At 54.0% G+C, this 20346-nt stretch overlaps 1 protein-coding gene across 1 annotated transcript in view; it reads left to right on the top strand.

The window, feature by feature from the left end:
* The window catches only part of COL22A1 (collagen type XXII alpha 1 chain), a 195917-nt gene that overhangs the window by 33060 nt on the left and 142511 nt on the right, over nt 1–20346 (top strand). The window contains exons 4-6 of the mRNA XM_087825208.1: nt 10265–10339; nt 15592–15703; nt 17177–17300. Of these exons, the coding sequence (XP_087681334.1) occupies nt 10265–10339; nt 15592–15703; nt 17177–17300 (311 nt within the window). The remainder of the gene's footprint in view (nt 1–10264; nt 10340–15591; nt 15704–17176; nt 17301–20346) is intronic.

The following is a 20346-nucleotide window of genomic DNA, read 5'->3' as shown; positions in this document are numbered from 1 at the left end:
CACTGAAACTAGAGGAGAAGCTCCTGACTGACCCCTGGCGGGTGGTGCTCCCCGGCTTTGCCGCAGGGGGCCTCTGAGGAGCAGGATGGAGGCTGTGGCCACGCGACCACAGGGGGGTGTTGATGGGGGCCTGGGCCTGTGGGGGGCTGCACCTGAGTCACCTTCCCTTCGCTGACATCAGATTCCTAAGTGAGAGGGCTGGACTATAGGGTCACTCAGACTTTTTCCTGATCCAGAAGTCTGATTTTATGTTGCCAAAATATTAATTCCAAAAAGAAGTGCCTCTCTCATTCATTCCTCACAGCTGAACTTGGCTGCGAGCGAGCCTGTCCTGTGATGTTCATCTTTTACCTGAGGGACTTTAGGGTGCGCTGGGCAGGCACTGGGGGCTGTGCACTTCAACCAGATCTGGGTGCGAATCCTACCCCTGCCACTTCTACCATGGATAGGTCCTGCAGCCTCTCTGAGCCTCTATTTGTTTATCTGTAAATTGGGAATGATACCCCTGAGAGAACTGAAAGGAATCCTCTGGAGTGTGAGCTTCAGGAGGGCAGGGACTTTTGCCCTTTCTATCCCCTGTGGCCTTTTTATCATCAGTCACAATCATGTTCCAGCAGAGGGTGGACACTCAGGACACATTGTTTCGAGTCCTGCCCCTCCAGCCTGGCAGTACCTTCCCTCAGAACACAAGTGTCCAGCAGTCCCGAGGGGCCTGCCCTCCATCCTGCCCACTGCTGGCCTTGACCACGCACTCTGGTCCCCTCCCTTCATCTGTCAGGTGACAGTATCACCAATTCTGTTCATTAAAGGGGTCCATGGGGCCCCAGAACCCTTGTTCTGAAGATCGAGCATGGACCCCACGCTGGTCTGCCTTTCCCCTTGGCGGCCCACGTGGCAGCCTGTAAGGCAGAGAGGGGGGGAACGGGAATCAGACACACCTGCGCTTGAATCCTGGACCCCGAATATGGGTCCTGTTACCTGGGGACATGTCACTTAATCTTGTGAGCCTCTATTTTCTCTTCTGAAACTCACATTGGAGTTGGAGGGAATAGTATATGCTCAGGGCAAGAGGTGCAATATCTGGTCTTGCTTTCTTCCTTTCTGCCTTCGACCTACCACCTCCTGCTTACACTGATATTAGGAGGTATTTTCAACACTGTCGAGTCCTTTGGAATAATGAGCTTGAAGTAGAGTAATTAGCTTTCTTGGTGAAAATAATTTTAAAACTCATTATGGAGGGAGATGTTTGTATAGCAGAGACATGCTCCGGAAGGACTGGGAGCAGGCGCGTTTCCTGGCGCACCCTCATCAGTCACTAGAGGTTAGAATCCCCCTAGAACCAGAGGTCGGGGAAGATTCTGAGGTTAGAATCCCCCCAGAACCAGGGCTGACAGCCGCGAGCCCTGCTGTCTCCCTCGAACCCTAGACTCAGGCCGCTGCCCCACTGCTCAGGGCGCCCAGGATTTGTGCACCGATGTCGAATCCCGTGGTACTCGCCGCCCTAGTCTTGTGACATGTGCAGGATTTGACTTGTGCACTGCTCCCTGCTGCCTGAAACGCTCCCGCCATGGACCTCTGGGCCGCCTCTCTCTCTGGCTCTCCTGTCTCACCAGCCTCCCCTCCTTTGCCATTTTCTCTTCATGTCCTGCATATTTTAATGCTGGCACTAAGACCTAGTTTGGAGACTCCTCTCTTCTGTCTCTGCCTCTGAGGCACCTCATCCACTCCCAAGACTAGAAGCACTGTCTCTGCACCGGCAATTCTCCAGTCAAAGTCAGGAGCCCTTCCTAGAGGAGGTCCTTGCAGTCTCTGGTGACACCTACTGGTGCTTGGCCCCTGGGACTTTCCCCTGGAGAAAAGGAAGGAGGTCTGAGGGACCAGGGACATTTGAAATCACACAGTAACTACCCCTACCTTCTCCCTGGCTTTGAGAGTACACTTGGTACCCGGGGCATGCCATCTCTTTGTTGCCCTGAATTCCAAACCCTGCCTGGGGTTAAGATGAGGCTGCTTCTGACCCAGCATCTCCCCGCCGCCTCCCCCCCTCACTCCTCCTGAGCTGGGGGAGCTTCCCTGCCAGCCCCCAGGTCAAGGCAGCCCCTCCCTCCTCAGGCTCTGCATTGGCCTGAACCTTCTGCCTGTTTGCTCTTCCTCTGGCTGGTTCCCACCCCTGTTAGCTCTCAGCTCCAGTGTCCTTAGTCGAAAAGTTTGCCCAGACCAGTGTATCTGACGTGGGTCCTGGACCCCACACCCAGCGCCCCATCACATCTCCCAGAGCTTCAGACACAGCACTGATCGCGTGATGCCAGCTTGCTTTCTGTGTCTGTCTCCTGGTTTGATCTCTGCCTCCTTCTTTGGCACCAAGAGGGCAGGGCCACCTCACCTGCGTGTTTGCATGTTTGTTCTTCACGCCAGGACGTATGTGCCAGGCACTTGGCAAATATGTGTTGGCTAAATGAATGAATGAGCCTGTATTAGATGCCAGGTGTTGTGGATGAAAAGGGGCCACATGCTAACCTAAGTAGCTCAGGGAGGCCTGAGTGGCAGCCTTGCAAACCTAGAGACCTAAAGTAACTACAAAGCTTGGTCTGAAATTAAAACTTATTAATTAAAAGCAGTTTATGGTGAGTAGTCATGTCCAAGGCTAGAATCTTCCCAGACAAAAGTCAACCTTTACCTTAACTGAGCCTGTCTATTGTCTTCTTACATCTACAATAACAAATTGTTGGAATGTCAGAGTGATTTTCCTTTTTCTGGGCCCCTCAAAGCACAGGTATGGCTCTGTGGAGACCACAAATCCCCTCGTTGTTATTGAGTTAATTGCTGACTGTTAACTGTTCTGTACCTGCCTAAGTCAAAGACGTGTGTGTCCATCATTTTACTTCCTATCCAATCTCAGAGCTTCCCCCCTTCGCTTTCTCCCTCCTCCCTGATCTATCACCCATGGGTTTCATGTAACCCACTTAGGTCTCCTCTTTTGATTGTAATGTATAAAACAAGGTGTAAAACTGCCATCCTCCAGAGCATCATCTCAAACTGTTGAGATTTTGCTTCCTGGCAATTATCAACATTTTGGCTCAAATAGACTCACAAAAATTCTTCATAGGTTTGAATGTTTCTTATGCTGACAGTGTCATGCCAACAACTTCCCATACATTATCCCATTTAACCTTCAGGATGACCTTGAATAGGGAAAAAAAACACCCACAAACTTTTACACCTATTTCTGGGTCTGGACACAGACATAGAAGGAGAAATGGACATTTTCTAGGTGAGGTCTGCAGACTGCAGACTTTTCCACCCACCTAGGAGACATGCACCCCCAAGGGTCCTGTTTCAGCCTCAGTTTACACCAGGGAGCAGGCACCTGCTGGGGCTGGAAGATGAGAGATGGCCCTGGCAGGGCCTTTCTTGTCACTGCTTCCTTTGTCTCTGGAGGTTCCAAGCAAATTGGCACCCTTTCCAATCAAAAGCTGTGTCAGGAAGGACCCAGCTGTGACAGAACCTAGCCCACAGGCCTCAGGCAGCGCCGCTCCTCCTGAGCCAGAGGATGTGTGGCCCTGGTCTCGTGGCCCCAGTGCTCGCAGCTGTCAGCAGGTCCAGGGGGACATTTCTTTGTAGCAATAGCTTGTTACTTTCCACCAGGCTGCCTCTGAAACCTTCACATGAACACCCCCTCAAACTCTGGGCACCCTGACCACATCTTCCATCCGTCAGTCAGCGAGGGGACTGGGCACCTGGGGAGGCAGCTGGTGCCGGTATCCTTTGGCCTAGAAGCGAAACGCAGGCCAGCAATCTCCGGGACGGCCTAGGACAGGAGGTGGAGGTGCAGCCCGAACCTTGGGTGGTGTTCTTTTCATCTCAGTCCACACCGTGACTTAATAGCAGTCTTTGTTTCTTTACAGCTGGATGGCCTCTGTATCCACCTGTAAAATATGGAGGCTTGTATCTGCCCTGCAGGGCTGGGAGGGGTTAAATGAGACTGTCGTGTGACCTCAGGGCAGTGCAGCTGTCAGTGACAGGCTGCTTATTGCTATGTTTGCAGACTGCTTTCCAGTGCCGAGATGTGTGGGTAGAATAAAGGCCCCATGTTCAATGCTCAAGCCCTACTGCCTGGGTTCAATTCTTGCCTCTGCCACTTGCCAGCTGTGTGATGTTGGATGAGTTACTTAACCTCTCTGAGCTTCAGCTTCTCCACATGTGAGCACACCCACATCCCAGACCTGCTGTGAAATCAGAGCACAGATATAGAAGCTGCTTTGCCTGGCAGCTGGTGCACAGCAGAGGTGAGAGTGCTTGCCTACCCTTTTCCACCAAGGTTGCAGTTCTGGTCCCTCCTTGTTCCTTGTTGGGGTGTTTCCTGGCCCCCACCACTGACCCTCCCAGCGTGGGCAGGTATCCATTGACCAGTGTTCAGAGTGCTCTGCCATCTGTCTGCCTAGCTGTCTGTCTGTCTCATGGTGGCTCCCTAAAACTCTGGGCCTGTCCACCTGGCAGGAGGCTCCTGGGTACAACAGTGCGTATTGATCACCATGAGGCCCTCTGTCAATGTCCAGGTCTCCTCATGCAGGCTCAGCAGCCCCCCAGGACTCAAAGTTCACCTCTGGAAAGAACCCATGTGGCCACTGCCTATTGCTGGGCCCCCTGGATCCTCCAGCAGCTTCAGCATCTAGGACCCCAGGGCCTGGCTCAGGTCCACTTTTAAAAAATAATGGTAATGATAACCTAAAAAACTGTGGTAGGAAGTCATGTGTAAACCTTTATAGCAAATTTGAAAATACAGTTGACTTTTGAACAATGTAGGTTTGTCTGCCCTTGTACCTGTGGTTTCACATCTGCAGATTTGATCCACCTCAATGGAAAACAGCATTTGCTGTTGTGCTTGGGAATCTGAAGTCGGGAGCGCAGAAATACTGTTTTCCGCCCGCGGGGGCTGGAACCTCAGATGCAAAGCCAAAAATTATCCTGGCTTTTCCACTGTGGGGGGTAAGCACCCCTAACCCCGTGTTGTTCAAGGCTCAATGTATGGAAAAGTAAAAAGGAGAAAAATCCTCCAAGTTCTGCCCTCAGAGGAAGGGCAGCTGAAATGCCATGTAGGTCCTTCCAGACACCCGCATGCATGCGGGCTTGAGGTGGTGAGCGTGCTGGAGTCGTGCTGAGTCTGAATTCTGTCTCCACCACTAATTAGAGGTGTGACTTCAATAGGTCCTCCAGCTTCCCTTAACCTCAGTTTTTTATTGGCAAAATGGGTGTGGTAAGTAGCGCGGAGAATGCTGAAGAGCACGCTAAACACCGTGCGGATCCTCCGCACGCCCCTCCGTCCCGCCAGCGGGAGTGCAATTCCAGCGATGCGGGTGCTCGTAGGTTCTTATGGCTCCTATGAGGCCTTACTCTTCCCACTCCTCTTGAGGAGGGACCTGCTGGGGTCCAGGGAGACTCAGCGGGAGAAGTTCAGGGAGTGGGAGGAGCATGCGGCTGCACTGAACCGTCTAACTGGCTTTGGTGAGAGAGAACGGGACCCGTTGGGGGCTTGGGCCAGCAGTGGGCAGGCTGATGCGTTTGCAGTCTGCCCACCCGGGGCTCCCAGTCCCAGCTGCATGTAAGCGCGCACAAGCGGGCCAGACTCAGAAAGCACCTGAATTCTATCAGCTCAGAGTGAGCAAGGCCCTTCTACAAGTCGGGGCTGTCCAGAGGCAGAAGGGGCCCCTCGAGGTAGCAAGCTGGCTGGCTGGCTGTGCAGGCTTTGGAGACAGACAGACTTGGAGCCCGATGGGCTGGGTGACCTTGGGCAGGTGACCTTGGAGAGACTGCTTGGGGCAGTAGAGCCAGCTTGCTGGCTGTACCATTTCCTGGTCTGTTTCCCACTTCTCTGTGCCTTTCCTGCACTTCTGTAAACAGTAGCACCTATCCTGTAAGGTCGTGGCGAGGGCTGGATTAAGTGTGTCAATGTACTCAGCGTCTGGTTCAGAGCAGGCCGTCTGCATGCCTGTCTGCTACTCACAGAAGTAACTTCATCCCCCAGCAGGGCAGGCACAGTCCCCAGAGCCTGGGCGTGGGGAGCTCAGTCCCCGGGAGCCGTTGGGATTGTAACCACTATTCGTATCATCCCAGGCCCGGAGCCTGGCTCGGTGCCCACTGGCTCTACAAAGTGGGAATGTGTGGACGATTTCCGGCTGGCCCTGGAGCTGCGGAGGAGCTGTGCCCTGCGTCTGCTGCTGTCTGACTCATCTCTTCCCTCCTCCGCCTCTTCCCTGCCCACTTGAAATGTCATCATCTCTTCTGCGGTGAGCTGTCCTCAGCAGCAGCTGCCTTGAGGTGATGGATGGGCAGGGGTTGCCTCCCCTCCCTGCTCACTGAGCCCTCAGCCTCCGCTCCCTGCTTCCCCTGGTCCTGCTGATCTGGACTGGGGCCGCCATCTCTACCCCTAGATTCTAGAGGCAGGTAGATCTTTATTTAAGTTCAGGCACTCCTGTCTCATGAATTTCTTAGCCTCAGTTTTTACATCTGTGTAATGGGAACAAATTGACCTCCTAGAATGGTTGTTGTGGATGACGTCCCCAGCTGGGTGATGGGAACACAGTAGGGGCTCAATAATTGCCAGCACCCTCTTTTCCCAATTGGAGACACTCTTGGCTGAGAGCCAGGGGATGGCTGGCTGTGTGTTCTCCAGACAGAACCGCAGGTGTGTCAGCACAAAGCAAAGGACACCAGAGACCGTCTTCTGCAAACCTTCTTCCTCCCCCAAAATGCAAGCACACTCTCCCCTTTGCCATTTGGTAAACTGAGAATGAGTTGAAACATTTTCCCAAAGAAACTAAGGTGAATTCCTGGTGTGTCCCCTGGGGGCGTCAGCTCTGGTCATCCAGAATCCAGCCTCTATTGATGGCTTCTGTTGAAACAGAGCCCAGATACCGTGGGAGGAGAGATCCCTTTTCTCTCCAGAAGCCTACATGCTCTATTTACCCAAAGACAGAGGGAAAAGCGTGTGTCCGTAGGTGGCAATACATGAACGTAATCAGCCATGCCCTTTTTAGTGCTCTCGTGTGTTCAAGGAGGAAAATCAACCAACTGACCAGGAACTAACTGCAGAACATGTTTTGATTTCTAAGAACTTACCTGTGTCCTTAATTCCAGAGCTGCTTCTTCTGCGGATCCTGTGTGATTGCCCGATGAATCCATATTTATCAGGATAGGGAGCACAGTCTGTCAGTAGCCCCCTAACCAGGAAAATAATGGACCTGCTCTCACCACCCCATTAATTGTCCTCAGTCATTGGGAAGGAGAAGCTGGCCCTCAAATCCTTCAGCCTGGCTCATCAATGCAGCTCAGGAAGGAAATGCCTGCAGGTGGGGCATACACTCTACCACGAATGAGGAAAACCCAGCTGCAATGCCTAAGACAAAAAGAGGTTCATTTTTCCTGTGCTTTTTACCTAGGCCAGGGGTTGGGGGCCTTCTCTCCTCAGTTCTTCTAGACATAGCACGACACGCTTCCCCACCCCCCACGATGTTATGTCCAACGTTTGAAGAAGGAAGAAGGGAAAATAAACTTGCCCGGACCATGTCTGTTCCCTTACATCAGGAAAAGCAAACTCTTTTTAAGAAACCACTCCTCTCCCAACTGATGCAAACTTCTGTTGTTTGTTTTCTTGCCCAGAACTGGGTCACACGTTCGTCCCTAGCTGCAAGAGAGGCTGGAAAGATGGGCTCCAAAGTAACCATCATTGTCTTAGACCCTCCGGCCACAGCTTTTCTCCTTGGGCTGAAAACTCTGCCACTCTGAACAAGAGTGACATTCTTTTAGCCAAGAAGGCACTGGGAAATGATATTAGGCTGACAGCTCATGGTGTCTCCCTCCCCTTCATGCAGTAGTCCGGGAGCTGGTGAGCTCGTCTCGCTGGCTCATCAACATTATGATGCAGCCCATGCCTGGAAGGTGGCCCAGTCCACCGTTTAGTGTTTCCTTTTCAGTTCAGGTGTCACTAGTCCTTTCTGTTCTGCGTGAATTCAAGACCTGTCCATACCTGGAGCTGCGAGGCCAGTGTAGGTATGGAGCTGGACTGAGATCCAGCCAGGTCTACGGACCCCCACTCCCTGGGGTGGCGGACAGGTGCACCGGTGCCTTCGACATGGCACGGTCAGCTCTAGGGCCTGGGGCGGGAAGAGGGTCTCCAAACAGGGTGGGGTGACTGAGAGCAAGGCCCTGGTCTTGGGCTCAAGGCTGAGAATCCTCAAAGGCGGGGAAGGAGCAGTTGTGAAGCCAGGAGACAAGGCGGTGTCTCAGCGGCTCAGACGCTGTCTCGTGTTTGCGTGTTCTGAGGCCATCACCACAGTCAGCCCACGAGTGCCCTGAAGGCAGGCACTGTGACTTCTCTGTTACCCCTTTCGTGTGTCCCCAGAACTACCTAATTGACTGGAACTTTATAAATATTTTAGTCTGAATAAATGTGTTAATGCAGAAATAAATAGATCATTATCCAAGACATGGGCATATCTTGGCCAAAGGGATATGGTTATGGGCCGAGAGGGACTTCGGATGCTAACCCTACCTCCCTGCCAGGGCGGTGATCCCCAGGACCCCCACAGCCCTGGGGAGCTGGCTGGAGAGGGTATTTTGGGAGCCGTTTGTCCTGACTTCACAAAGTCAGCTATAAATTGCCCCTTAAGCTTCTGTGAGGCTTAGTGATATCCCCAAAAGAGGACTGGCAGCTGGTGTGGGGAGTCTGATTCCTTAAAGCCGTCAGTGCAAGTCCTAACACCTTTGAAAAACTCTGTCTTTTCTGCATTCAGGGTCTTCAGACCATCCTTGCCCCTTGGGGTTCAGAAATCAATCTGTCCCCTGGGGATATCTGCGAGAAGAGGATGGGTGGCTCTGAGCTCCCGTCGCCAGCCTCCAAGGGTTCGTTCACAGTCAAGGACAGAACCTCTGCGTCAACTCATTTTAGATGACGCACGGTCCTCGGCCATCGCTCTGGCTGGCTGCCCAAGTTAAAGCAATTGATCACCACCCTGCAGCTGCTGCCGCCCTGGGTGGAGCCCTCTAAATACTGCACAGCGCCTGCATCCTATCTCTCATTGGGCCCTAGACAGATAGCTCCGTGCTGGTTCCAAAATAACCTCTTCCTTGGGGCTTGTCAGACCTCCTGGTGCCTTTTAGGATAAACATTAAAAATAGCTCCTCCCAAATCAGGAGCGACCTCACTTGTTCCCCTCACTGCTGGTTGGCAGAGGGGCCCCAACCTGCCCCACACTTGAACATTTATACCCCAAATATGAGAAGAGGTCATTGTGCGTGGAGCTGATGAGATGGTGATGCGCCTAATGATGTGTGGTTATAATATTAACGTGTGTAACCAAGTTGCTCCATGGGCGGGGGGTCCACACTAAGCTGCCTCAGGTGTTAAGAGGGGCCTCTTCTCCTGCCCCAGTCCTGTCGCGGGCGTGGTCTTGCCCAATCCTCAAAGCAGCCCTGGGTGAGGGGTGCTGCGGAGGGCCTCCCACACCACAGATGCTCACAGCCAGACCTAGAGGTTAGGAGAATAGCAGTGGAGCCCACACTGGGACCCAGGACTTTCGAGTTCAAGTTGGTGGTCTCTCGGGGATTTATAGGGCAAATAAAAGAGTGCTTTTTCTTTCCAACTTTTTCTTTCAAGGGAGGAATCATGAGGATGTTTAGACAGACATTTATGTAACATCCTGGGGTGAAGTTGTTTTTACTGCACAACACCCAGTTGCCTCTGTATGACTGGGCAGTTTTGCATTCTCCTGGGACTGTACCGAAAGCTCCTTATGGTGGCAGAAACAACACCTTTCTGGTTGGTCCCTAGCACATATGACCCGTGTGACTGATGTCCCACTGACTTGGAATTTGCATGTGTAAATTTTTGAGGTTTCCTCTGCCTGTGTCTTTGTGCGTCTGGCTCAGTCTTACCGCTCCTGTTGGAGGAACCTCAAGCCTCACTTTCTAGGAAGGCTTCCCTGACCTCGACCTGCCGGGCTGGGCACTGGTTCTGTGCCTGGGTCCCCAGCAACCCATGCCCTTTTCTGTCATGTATCACACTGTTTTGGTGTCTGGCTCCCTCTCATGGAGGATGCTCGGCTCCTCCTGGGTGGGGAGAAGGTCTTGTTCATATTTGCATCTGCTCCAGGCACTGGACATCCTCCATGCTGTGAGATTGGGAGGGGATCCATGTGAGGTCCCATTCCACAGAGCGACTGTGGGTGCCATTGGCTCATTAGCCTCTGTCTCCTCTTGCTTTTCTCAGATGTGCTCTGCCCCAGCGTCCGTGTGGAAGGAGATCGCTTTAAGCACACCAACGGCGGGACCAAGGAAATCACAGGTGAGAGAGCAGAAGCAGCCCCAGGCGTGCTCACTGCAGTGCCTGCTGGGCCTGAGCGCCACCCTCCCTGGTTCAGGGTGACTTCACCTGCCCCGTGCCCGTGCCTGTCTTGAACTAAGGCGGTAGGGTGGTTTGAACTGCGCAGGTGGCAGCGCCCCTCAAAGGACCACCCAACAGTCAGGAAACGCACGTTTTCTGCTGGGGAGTTGCTGGTGATCCTGGAGGAGTCGCTGAGTAACGCAGGGGCGTGAGTGAGTGGGTGACGGAGCTGCTGAATGTGCAAGCCGATGATTGGCAGGGCGAGCAGAGGGGTGAATAACGAATGTTGGGAGCGAAGGGGAGAGTGAGCCTGAGTTATAAATATGTGAGCGAATCGATGGGGGAGAGAACAAAGGGACGCGTGACTGCAGCCCTCCTCGGGGGCTGTCTGTACGGGACAGGCCTACTGGGCACCTGCGGGCAGCCCCGCCCCCTCACCAATGCCCACTGGGTCGGGGGCGCCTCTCCGTCCCACCACATCTCGTCTCGGGTCCAGTTCCAGCCCACGTGTGACACTGAAGGGTCAGGCTCCCCTCCTAGGCTGTGAGCCATGGACAGTCAGGACGGGGCACCACGCAGGTGCTGCCAGTCCCCTCCCCATCCCAGACCTGCCAGGTCAAGGGCCACAGCGGAGGACACGGAGGTGCCAGCATCGGCACCTTGTGCCTGGGGCTGTTTCTAGAATGGTGGCGGCTGCACGGCCTGAGTGCACAGCGGGCGGAGGGGGGTGTTAGCAGTCCTCAGGAGCAGCCCCCACCAGTGGCTATGGACACAGAAGCCCCTCCGCTCTGCTGCCCCTCGGGGCTTAATCTGAGGTCCACTTGGACCCCACTTCCCAGTTCCCCAGGTGGATCCAGCGTAGGGCTGCCCTCATCAGCCCCTTCCTTCCCTTCCCCACCCCCACTTCCCGCTGGCACCTCCCAAACCACAAGCGCCCGAGCGCCCTGGAGGGGCCAGGTGGAAAAGCTGCTGCTCACCAGCCTCCTCCTCCACGAGAGCACCTGGCTTGTGGTTGCTGCTCAGTGCGGGGCCGGCACTGTCCCGCCTCTTTGTCCAGCTCACGGAATGACTCAGCCTGTTCACTTTGTTAACTCAGTTACCTTGAGGTGAATATGCTTACAGCTGAGTCACTCTGCCCAGAGGGCGAAACTGCTGGCCAGTTGGACAGAGCCACCCCCACTGACGGCCTTGGCACTCGGTCCCCAGCCAGGCTCTGGCTCTCGGTGTCAGTTGTCCCTTAGCCTCGAGCATGGGTGTGCCTGCCTGCCCCTGCCCCGGGAAGCTGCTGTTCAAGTCAGTGTTGAGATGAAATTCTCAGTGTGCTGCTTTATGCACATGTGGCTTCCCGAGCCGTGGATCCTTCGTAGCAGCATCTCTCCTAAATGATGCTTCCTCCAGCGTGTGTGTCCACAGAAGGGAATGGTTACAACCATAATGCCATCAGCAGCAACAGTTGTAACCATCCACAGTTAACGTGTGCCGAGGCATTTGCATGGGCTTCTCATTTAACCCTCAGAACCCAAGAGACAGGCACTGTTATATATCTTACGTCTGGGGAAACAGGGGCCTGGAGAGATTAGGTAACCTGCCCGAGTTTGTGGCGGAGTCAGGGCTCACATCCAGACCATCAGGAGGAAGGAAAGAAGGCAGGAAGGAAGGCAGGCTGGAAGGAAGGACACATGAATGAAGAAATGAATCTGCCTCTGCCATTGTGAGCCAGACTGAGTTGAAGGCTGTCCTGTAATTCTACAGACTGAAGGGCCCGAGTATTTTTTTTACTTAAGAATAGCAAATTCTTGGTGGGAATATTCAGTGTGCATGTGTGTGTGTGCCTATGCATGTGTGTGCATGTGTGTGCACACACACATGTATATGCAGAGCAGTGAACAAATTCTTTAGTCCCTGGCACATGAGGAGGATCCTGCTGAACAGTCTGTTTGGTGATTGGATGGAAATGGGACCCTCTATTTGGAATCTACTGTGTCGATCTGGAGCCCTGAAGTGTCCCCTCCCCTCTGTGGGCTCTGAGGCTCCCAGGAATACATCACAGTGCCAGGTGGGCACCCATCAGCATGCTGGGCACATCCCCTGTTTGTGCAGCTCCAAGGGCACAGAGAGCCCGCAGTATCTATCATCGCCTCTAATTATCACCAGCCCAGAAAAAAGCTCCAGCCATGAGGAGGCTGAAATTGGAGTCATGGAGAGACAGAACCTCAAACTTGCCAATTTCAACGCGATTGGGTAATCGGAGAAAAAATGTGGTTACTCAGAGCCTCACCTCCAGGCTTTTCCTTAAATGACTCTGGCTATTTTCAGGGTTTATCTGGACTGGCACAGAGAGGATTTGGAGAACAGACAGGCCATTTGGGGGCAAAGATCTCAGACTGGCCCTGCCACTCACCAGCCAGGGGACTGAGGTCCATCTCCTAACATCTCGGAGGCTCAGTTTCTCTATTTATGTAACAGTGGATCTGACCTAATGTCTCTGAGGATCCGCCTTGGCTCTGATAACCAAAGGTTTTGCAAATTCAAGCAACTTTCCTAGGAAGTTAGCTATGTGATGTTTAAAGAATGTGCTAGGGACAGTGCAGGTCCTCAGACTTTTGGCCTCAGACTTCTGGAATTTCTCTCTCCTCCCACATCAGCTCCCATATCCAGGTAATCAGCAACCCCAAATAGTCTGCAGCTCAACAGCTTCTTCCTTCCTCCTCCCCAGCCACATATTACCGAGTCTTGTCCTCACTGGGGTCTGGGCTCCTCCCTCCCCAGCTTCCAGAATGGCCTTTGAGAATGGACACTGGATTGTATTTCTCCCTTGCTGTAAAGCCCTTCCATGGCTCCCCATTGCCTGCAGAAATAAATTCAAACTCTCCCACGTGGCTAGCAGAACCTAGCCTGACCTCATTCCTAGCCAGTGTCCCCCTCGCCATGGCTCTTGACATCCCGAAAAAGCCAGGATTCCCAGGAGAAACCTGGCTGACTCAGGTCCAGTGAACTTTGCACCACCCAGCTCCTTTGTAAGGCTGTTTCTCCTTCTCTGTCTGACCAAATTTTATTCTCCAAAGTCAGGCCAAGCCCTGCCTCCTCTGGGGAGCCCTCCCTGATTGCTCCCTGATTGCAAGGAAAATGTCCCCTGTGCTCCTATACATGCCCAGCCGTTCCTCTTCCTTACAATTGACTACCAACCCTGCTCATCCGTGTGTCTGTTTCCCATTAGACACTAAGCTTTGGGGCTGGGATTTTGTCCTGCTCATAATTGGAATGTGAGCAGCCAGTGGGATATGGACACGGTCTGGTGAATTCCCCCCTCCTCCCCTTGCCTCTTGCCACAAATGGCGCCACAAACAAGAACAACTACAGAAGATCCTGACTTTCTGAGGGATGGAAACCGAATTCAGATCAGGCCCCATTCCTCAAACTGCTCACCACCTACTGAGGGAAGCAGGCCCGCGGACAGGTGAGCCCCGGGCGCCTCGGCCAGACCCCTGAGACCCCAGTAGCCAAACTTCCTGGGGGGTCCAGCGCAGCCTTGCGGGGTAGACCTCAGAAGGAAAAGGGGGAGCAGGTGCAGCCGGTGGAGTGCGGGCTCCCGGTCCCCCTGATTCCAGCAGCTTCCACCAGCCTGACCTCGGAGCTGCACCTCCCAAATTTCATGTTAGGCAATCGCCTCTTCATCGCGTGGCGCCTTGCGTCAGAGTCCGTTTACCTGGGGAATATTTTTCAGTTTCGTTCCTGCCCTTATTTATTTCAGGCAGTTCATCTCCTGTCTCGGTGCCCTTTGCTGTCACCCAGCTGACTGCCTGCTGGTCAGAGTTTTTCATGCTTCAGTCTTTGTTTCATTCACTGAAACCGGAAAGTGGAGCACGCGTTTGCTCTCCTAAACTTTTGTTTTTGATCCTCCCGCACTCGATTGCTAGAGGGAACCCGCTCAAAGTGGCGATTTCCAGGCAGCCGAGGAGGCTGTGGGTGGCTCTGGGCACGTGCCCACCAGCGTCTGAGAAAGAGCCAGCACTTGGCGGGAGCCTCCAGGGGCAGGACCCTGAGAGAGGCCTCGGCAGCGCTGGGGAGCCGCTGTCCTTTCCTGCTCCGTGCAGATGAGAAAGGGAGCTTTAGGGGCTGAGGAATCGCACCAGAGTCCTGGAGCTGCGGAGTCTAAGAACAGGGACAGGACGGGCCCAAGTGTGACTCCGTGACATGCTCTCTCTTCTCTACCTTTGCTCCCCAAATCAAACTGCCAGCTTCTCTTGAGCCACACCTGTCACCTCCAGCTCACCACTTCCAGACAGTGACTGCTCCAGGGGGGTTGCCCCCAGGCAGGCGGGGGAGTCAGTTTAACAAATGAGAGAGCACACAGGGACCCACCTGCACCAGCCTGGTGGAGATGGCAGCTGCGGGCACCTGAGAAGCTCGGCTCTGCCTGTAGGGACCCACCAAGTCCTCAAAGGAGGCAGGCCTGTGAGGTGTGTCCCTGTCCCTGCTCCTGGAGGAGGAAGGCTTGAGTGTGCCGACGGGCCCCTGCCAGCGCTGAGAGGCTTCAGACCCAGGACAGACTGGCTCCAGCCCCTGCCCCTGCCCACCCTGCCTTTCTCTGGCGGAGAACCTGAGCTCTGGACCTCTTCGTGTCCAACCCTGCAACCAGAGCTGTGGGGCCCGCCCTGGCCTTCTTGGCCAGTCAGGGCATTCCCGCCCCCTGGGACACTTCTAGGTGCAGGGCTCCAGTGCACTTGCAGCTCTTCCAATGGATCTTCTCGCATGGGGCCCAGTCAGGGCCACCAGCTGGTCGTAGCTGGGGCCACGGGGCTCTGTGAGGTGTAGCACAGAGCTACAAGGGCACCTGGTGCCTGCTGTCCCCAACGATGCTTAAAGAGCAGCTTGTGTGAGTGAAGTGTCCCATGTGGGCAGCCACAGGGCCACAGCCAGGACACCTTCTGCTTGCCTGTGCTGACTGCCTGCTAGGCCCTTGACGGCACCCAGTTCAGTGGGAAGCCCAGAGTCTGCATGTCTTGCCAGCTTTTCCTGGGATGGGAGCCGGAAATGGAAGCTGTACCTCTCCTTACTGCTGTTTACATTTGTTCCCAAACAGTTCCCCTGGGGGAGTCCCCCTTTGCGCTCCCCCAGCAGTGGGCAGGCTGCCTTGGCAGAGAGCAGGTGGGCTTTTTCTTTGTCTCTGTGCCCCTCTCTCCAGACTCACCCCCACTCTTGTCTTTGCACAGGTTTTGACCTGATGGATTTGTTCAGAGTGAAGAACATCTTGGGGGAGCGAGAGAACGGGGCGCAGAGTGCCTATGTCCGGATGGGATCCTTCCCCGTGGTGCAGAGGACAGAGTGCGTGGTCACCTCCCCTCCATCTGCTGCATTATTTGTGAAAAGGGTTAGATTAGGCCATTTTGTTTCCTAGTATAGATAGTCTCTGTTAATGACTTTTCCCCCGCCCTAATTGTAATAGCTGTTTCTTGTTTTTTAATTCTATATGGTCTTAGTCCCTCTATATGGATATAGATAAATAGAAACACATAGATATATAGATATAGAATACCTATAGGTATAAATATATAGATATAATATCTACCAGTATCTATATGTATATGTATCTATACATCTATATATATATACATACATGTGTGTGTTATTTCAAACATATAAGAAAAAAGTGTTTAGAAAGAAAACAGAATAGTTGGACTCATGAATGAAATAAGAGAGAGTGAAGTGAGCTCGCTCTCCATGGCTGCAGATCTCACTGTCTGTGTCTGTGCAGACAGGAGGGGAAGTCCTAGCCAGAGACCTTGGCATCCCTGGATCCTGAGGGGTCCAAGCGCTGAGTGCCAGCTCGGCTCCTAGTGCTCAGGGGTGGTCCTGGGTCCATCCCAGCTCAGACAATGACTTTGATCACCCAGACCAACTCCAGGCTTAGATCTGTGAACCCAGAATCAGGGAGGGAGGACCAGACTTTGCCAAACCGAGGGTCCCTGAGGGTCTGCCCGTCTGAGAACCAGGAACCCAGCCGCCTCCTCATTTCCCTTCCTGGCTCTCTGGCCAGACGGCTGATGGATAAGCCAATGCCACGTGCACTTCCCAGGCAGCTGCCTGCCCCCAGGTCTGCAGGGCAGGGTCCAGGCGGCTGATGAAGGAGAGCTCTGGAGACCAGGCCCTCAGCGTGAGCCTCCGCCTGCCACTCCCCAGCCACACTGCGCGGAGTTGGCCCTCAGAGCCCGGCTGCCCAGGCTACAAAGAGATCAGAATGCCTTCATTACTTCTTGTGAGGGGCCACTTTCATTCTGAATTTGGGGGGAGCTGCAGGGAGTTGGGGAACTCCCCCACATGGGGGCTGGCTCCTATGCTCACTGGAACCCTGGGCTCTGTGGAGATGGGAGGATGTCCTGGTGCACGGTATGGGGTCCAGGGAGGACAGGATATGGTAGGTGGACCTTGCTGCCAAGGGACAGGCATGGAGAGGTAAGGCTGGGCCATTCAGCTGCGTTTGACCCTGGGGGAGAGCCGTGTAGCCTTTGCCGTGGATTTTGTCAGGGACAGTGACGCTGGGGAGGTGGAAGCACCTGTGGTGGGTTTGGACAGGCTAAAGGTGGGGCCAGGGCCAATGGAGGGGCCACGGGAAGGCCTGAAGAGGGTGGTGAGACCCTGATGGAAGGAAAAGGCAGTGAAGATAGGCAGGAAGGGGATTTAGAAATGTCTAGGAGGCGGTTGGCAGGACTTGGGACCCAGGCTACATGGCCTTCCTTTGGTAGCACCTGCTCTTGTCCCTAAGCCTGATGTCACCAGTCTGCCTCTGTCTCCCTCCAGGGATGTGTTCCCCCAAGGTCTGCCTGATGAGTATGCCTTTGTCACAACATTCCGCTTCCGGAAGAGCTCTCGGAAGGAAGACTGGTACATCTGGCAGGTCATCGACCAGTATGGCATCCCGCAGGTACAAGTGGCACACTGGGGCAGTGGCTGTGGCTTTCCGCTCCTTCTCGGAGGCTGCCTCACACACCAGGTTTTCTCAGGGCCTCTGTCTGGGGCCTGGGAGATCAGGAGTTGGGTATATGGAGGCCCAGGGAACCCCTGGGGAGTGTCACACCACGAGGAGGCACTGTTCTCCTAGGTAGGGCCAAGCGCTGGCACTCTGGTGGGACCGAAGACCTGGTCCCTACGCTCTGCAGGCTGTTGACAGGAGCTCTGTCAGCAGCATGAGCGAGGATCATGATGGAGCAAGAGAAAGTGGCTCGGGGTCAGCAGAGCTGGGTTCAAATCTTGTGTCCGCTCCTCTTGAGGGTGGGCCTTGCAGTTCTGTCACAGGCAGTGCCCCTCTTACGATAGTCTTTGGTTTCACACTGAAGGAAGCCGAGGAGCTGGTCTTTGCCCACCTCTGGTGTGTTTGGGTTCTCAGTTTCTCCAAAGGTAGAACAACCCACGAACAGCATGTGGCCTCGGGGGGAAAGGCCTGCCTCAGCATCAAAGCCATCAGCACCAGGCATTGGTTTGAGATGCAAGCGACACTGCTTTTGTGCTCTGCCAAATCCCAAGCCCCATCTTCAGCATCTGTGGACCACCCGTGTCTTTGCCTGGTTTACCTTGTTTTTTCTTGAAAAATGAACTGTGTGAAGACATGACTCGCCCCAGCTGGGGGATGCTGGCTGTGCTTTCATCTGGGATTTCAATAAATAAATAAGCATGCTCAGGGCCTCAGCATGGCTGCTGCCTGGCAGAACAGGTTCTCCAGAGCTGCTTAGAGCTGGACGCTGACATGGCACGCACGTGGTCATCCATATGTGCCCGTCCACACGTGCTCATCCACACGTGCTCGTCCACACGTGCTTGTCCACAGTGCCCATCCACAGTGCCTGCCCACATGTGCCTGTCCACATGTGCCCATCCACAATGCCCGTCCACAGTGTTCATCCACACGTGCCCGTCCACACGTACTTACCCACACAAGCTCGTCCAGGCAGGGCTGGTCCTGAGGGCTTCACACATCCGAACTCACTCAGTCCGCATCACAGCCCTGTGAGTGGAGCTGCTGTTATCATTTATAAAGGATGGAACTGAATCACAGTGATTTTAGGCCACATGCCTACTTTTTTAATTGTTTAATTTTTTAATTGATTTTTTAGAGAGGAAGGAAGAGGGAGAGAGTGAAACATTTATGAGAGAGAGTCATTGATCAGCTGCCTCCTACAAGCCCCCTACTGGGGATCAAGCCTTCAATCTGAGCATGTTCCCTGACCCAGAACTGAACTGTGACCTCCTGGTGCATGAGTAGATGCTCAACCACTGCGCAACAGTGGTCGGGCTACCTGCCTGCGCTTTTATAGGTAATAAGAAGGAGAGGTGGGATTTGAACCCAGGCAGTCCAACTCCAAGCCTGTCTTTGACCCACTGTGCTCGGCTGGCTCCTGTCTCCATGAGTTAGCCCGACAGATGATGTTTCTGTCACAGCGCTGGTCAGACTGAGAGGCATGAACATTCCGGGGTTGCTGCGAGCGACCTGTTTTCTTGGTGTGGGAGGCAGCATGGAGATGATTCCTCCCCAGAGGCCTTTCTGGAGAGCAGGTGGCTCCTTGTGACCCTCACCCTCCTCCGCCTGCAGGCGCCCGGGTCCTGCTTCTCCCGTTTCCCAGGGTCCGGTTTCCGAGGGCGCCTGCCACGACATTCCTGTGGGCCAGCCCGCGCCACCCCCTCAGTCTAGGACCTTTCTTCATGAGGATTGCAGAGCTGGGTGCTCCCCGTCTGCCACGACTGCCTCCCCCTCCGTCTGCCAGAAGGGGCGTGGGCTGAGAGGCTGCCGAGCTGGGCAGAGGCTCAGCCCACCTCTGGGACCTCAGGCTCATTTTCAGAGAGGCGCCTGGCAGTTTAGCTTCATGGAGCAGGCTGTGGGGGAGTGCCCGTCACGGGAAGTGCTGATGGGGGCCACCTCCGTGCCCTGGGCAAACCCTGGGACCTGAGCAGGATGATGTCACTGGCTGTCCATGCCCTCAGTCATTATCGATCTGCCCGTAGAGGTTTCCAGGTCCATGATCTCATTCAGTGCTTACAACCACCTTTGAACCTTGGCATTTCCCCATTGTCACTTGGAGAAACCGAGGGCATGCTGAAGGGAAAGGACGGAGGCTGGGTCGGCTGGGGCAGAGTGTTGGTCCGTTAGAGGTGGGGTGGGTTTCATGGCCTTGTGGGCAGGTGTAGGAACTTCTTGTTTGAGAGCAGGTTCTGGGAGGCGGGCAGGCCTAGGAACAAGGAGACTATGATAGTCCTCTAGACAAGACATGACATTGACTCAGATCCGGCGGTAAGAGTAAACTGTGGAGACGTGATCAGATTCTGGGTTTATTTAGAAAATAAAACCAACAGGATTTGCTCATGGATCTGAGACGTGAGGTGTCTCCCCAAGGAACCCAGCCAGTACTGGTAGATTCAGGATTCATGTCTACTAGGCCCTCCCTGCTCTGAATCTGCTGGAAGAAATGGAAACATGGAGGGGAAAGCCATGATCTCATGAAGCTCTCAGGTAGCTTGAGGACACAACACTCAAACCTGAGACAATATTTTCAAGAAATAGAAGACAGATTATGTGTATCAGAAGTATTGGGTTATTAGTCACGGGTTTATAGTTTTCTGTTTTATACCTGAACCATAACATACCATCAGATAATTCAAGTACGTCTTAGGTTCCCCTTGGCTGAAGCCACGTGGGGCCCAGAAAGAGAAGCCAGAATACCTGGGGGTGTTGCAAATACTGTGGCTGATTCCCAGCATGGCAGTGGGCCCCTGCTTTAACCTCAGGGCTCTCACTCACTCATTCACTCACTCATTCATGCATTCATTTCCTTTTTATTAAGTGCTACTTTGGGCCAGGTGCCGTCCTAGCCATTGGAGTAAAGGGATGAGCAAGAGAGACAAAGTGCCAGCTTAAAAGGATGGGCAGGCAGGCAACAAGCAGGTGAACCAGAGAAATGAATGAGACACTTTCATATACG

The sequence above is a fragment of the Miniopterus natalensis genome, chromosome 16 (genome assembly GCF_054644295.1).
Source record: "Miniopterus natalensis isolate mMinNat1 chromosome 16, mMinNat1.hap1, whole genome shotgun sequence".
In the NCBI taxonomy this organism is placed as follows: domain Eukaryota; kingdom Metazoa; phylum Chordata; class Mammalia; order Chiroptera; family Miniopteridae; genus Miniopterus; species Miniopterus natalensis.
The sequence above is the reverse complement of the archived record's forward strand: the minus strand, read 5'-3'. Positions and strand labels throughout refer to the sequence as shown.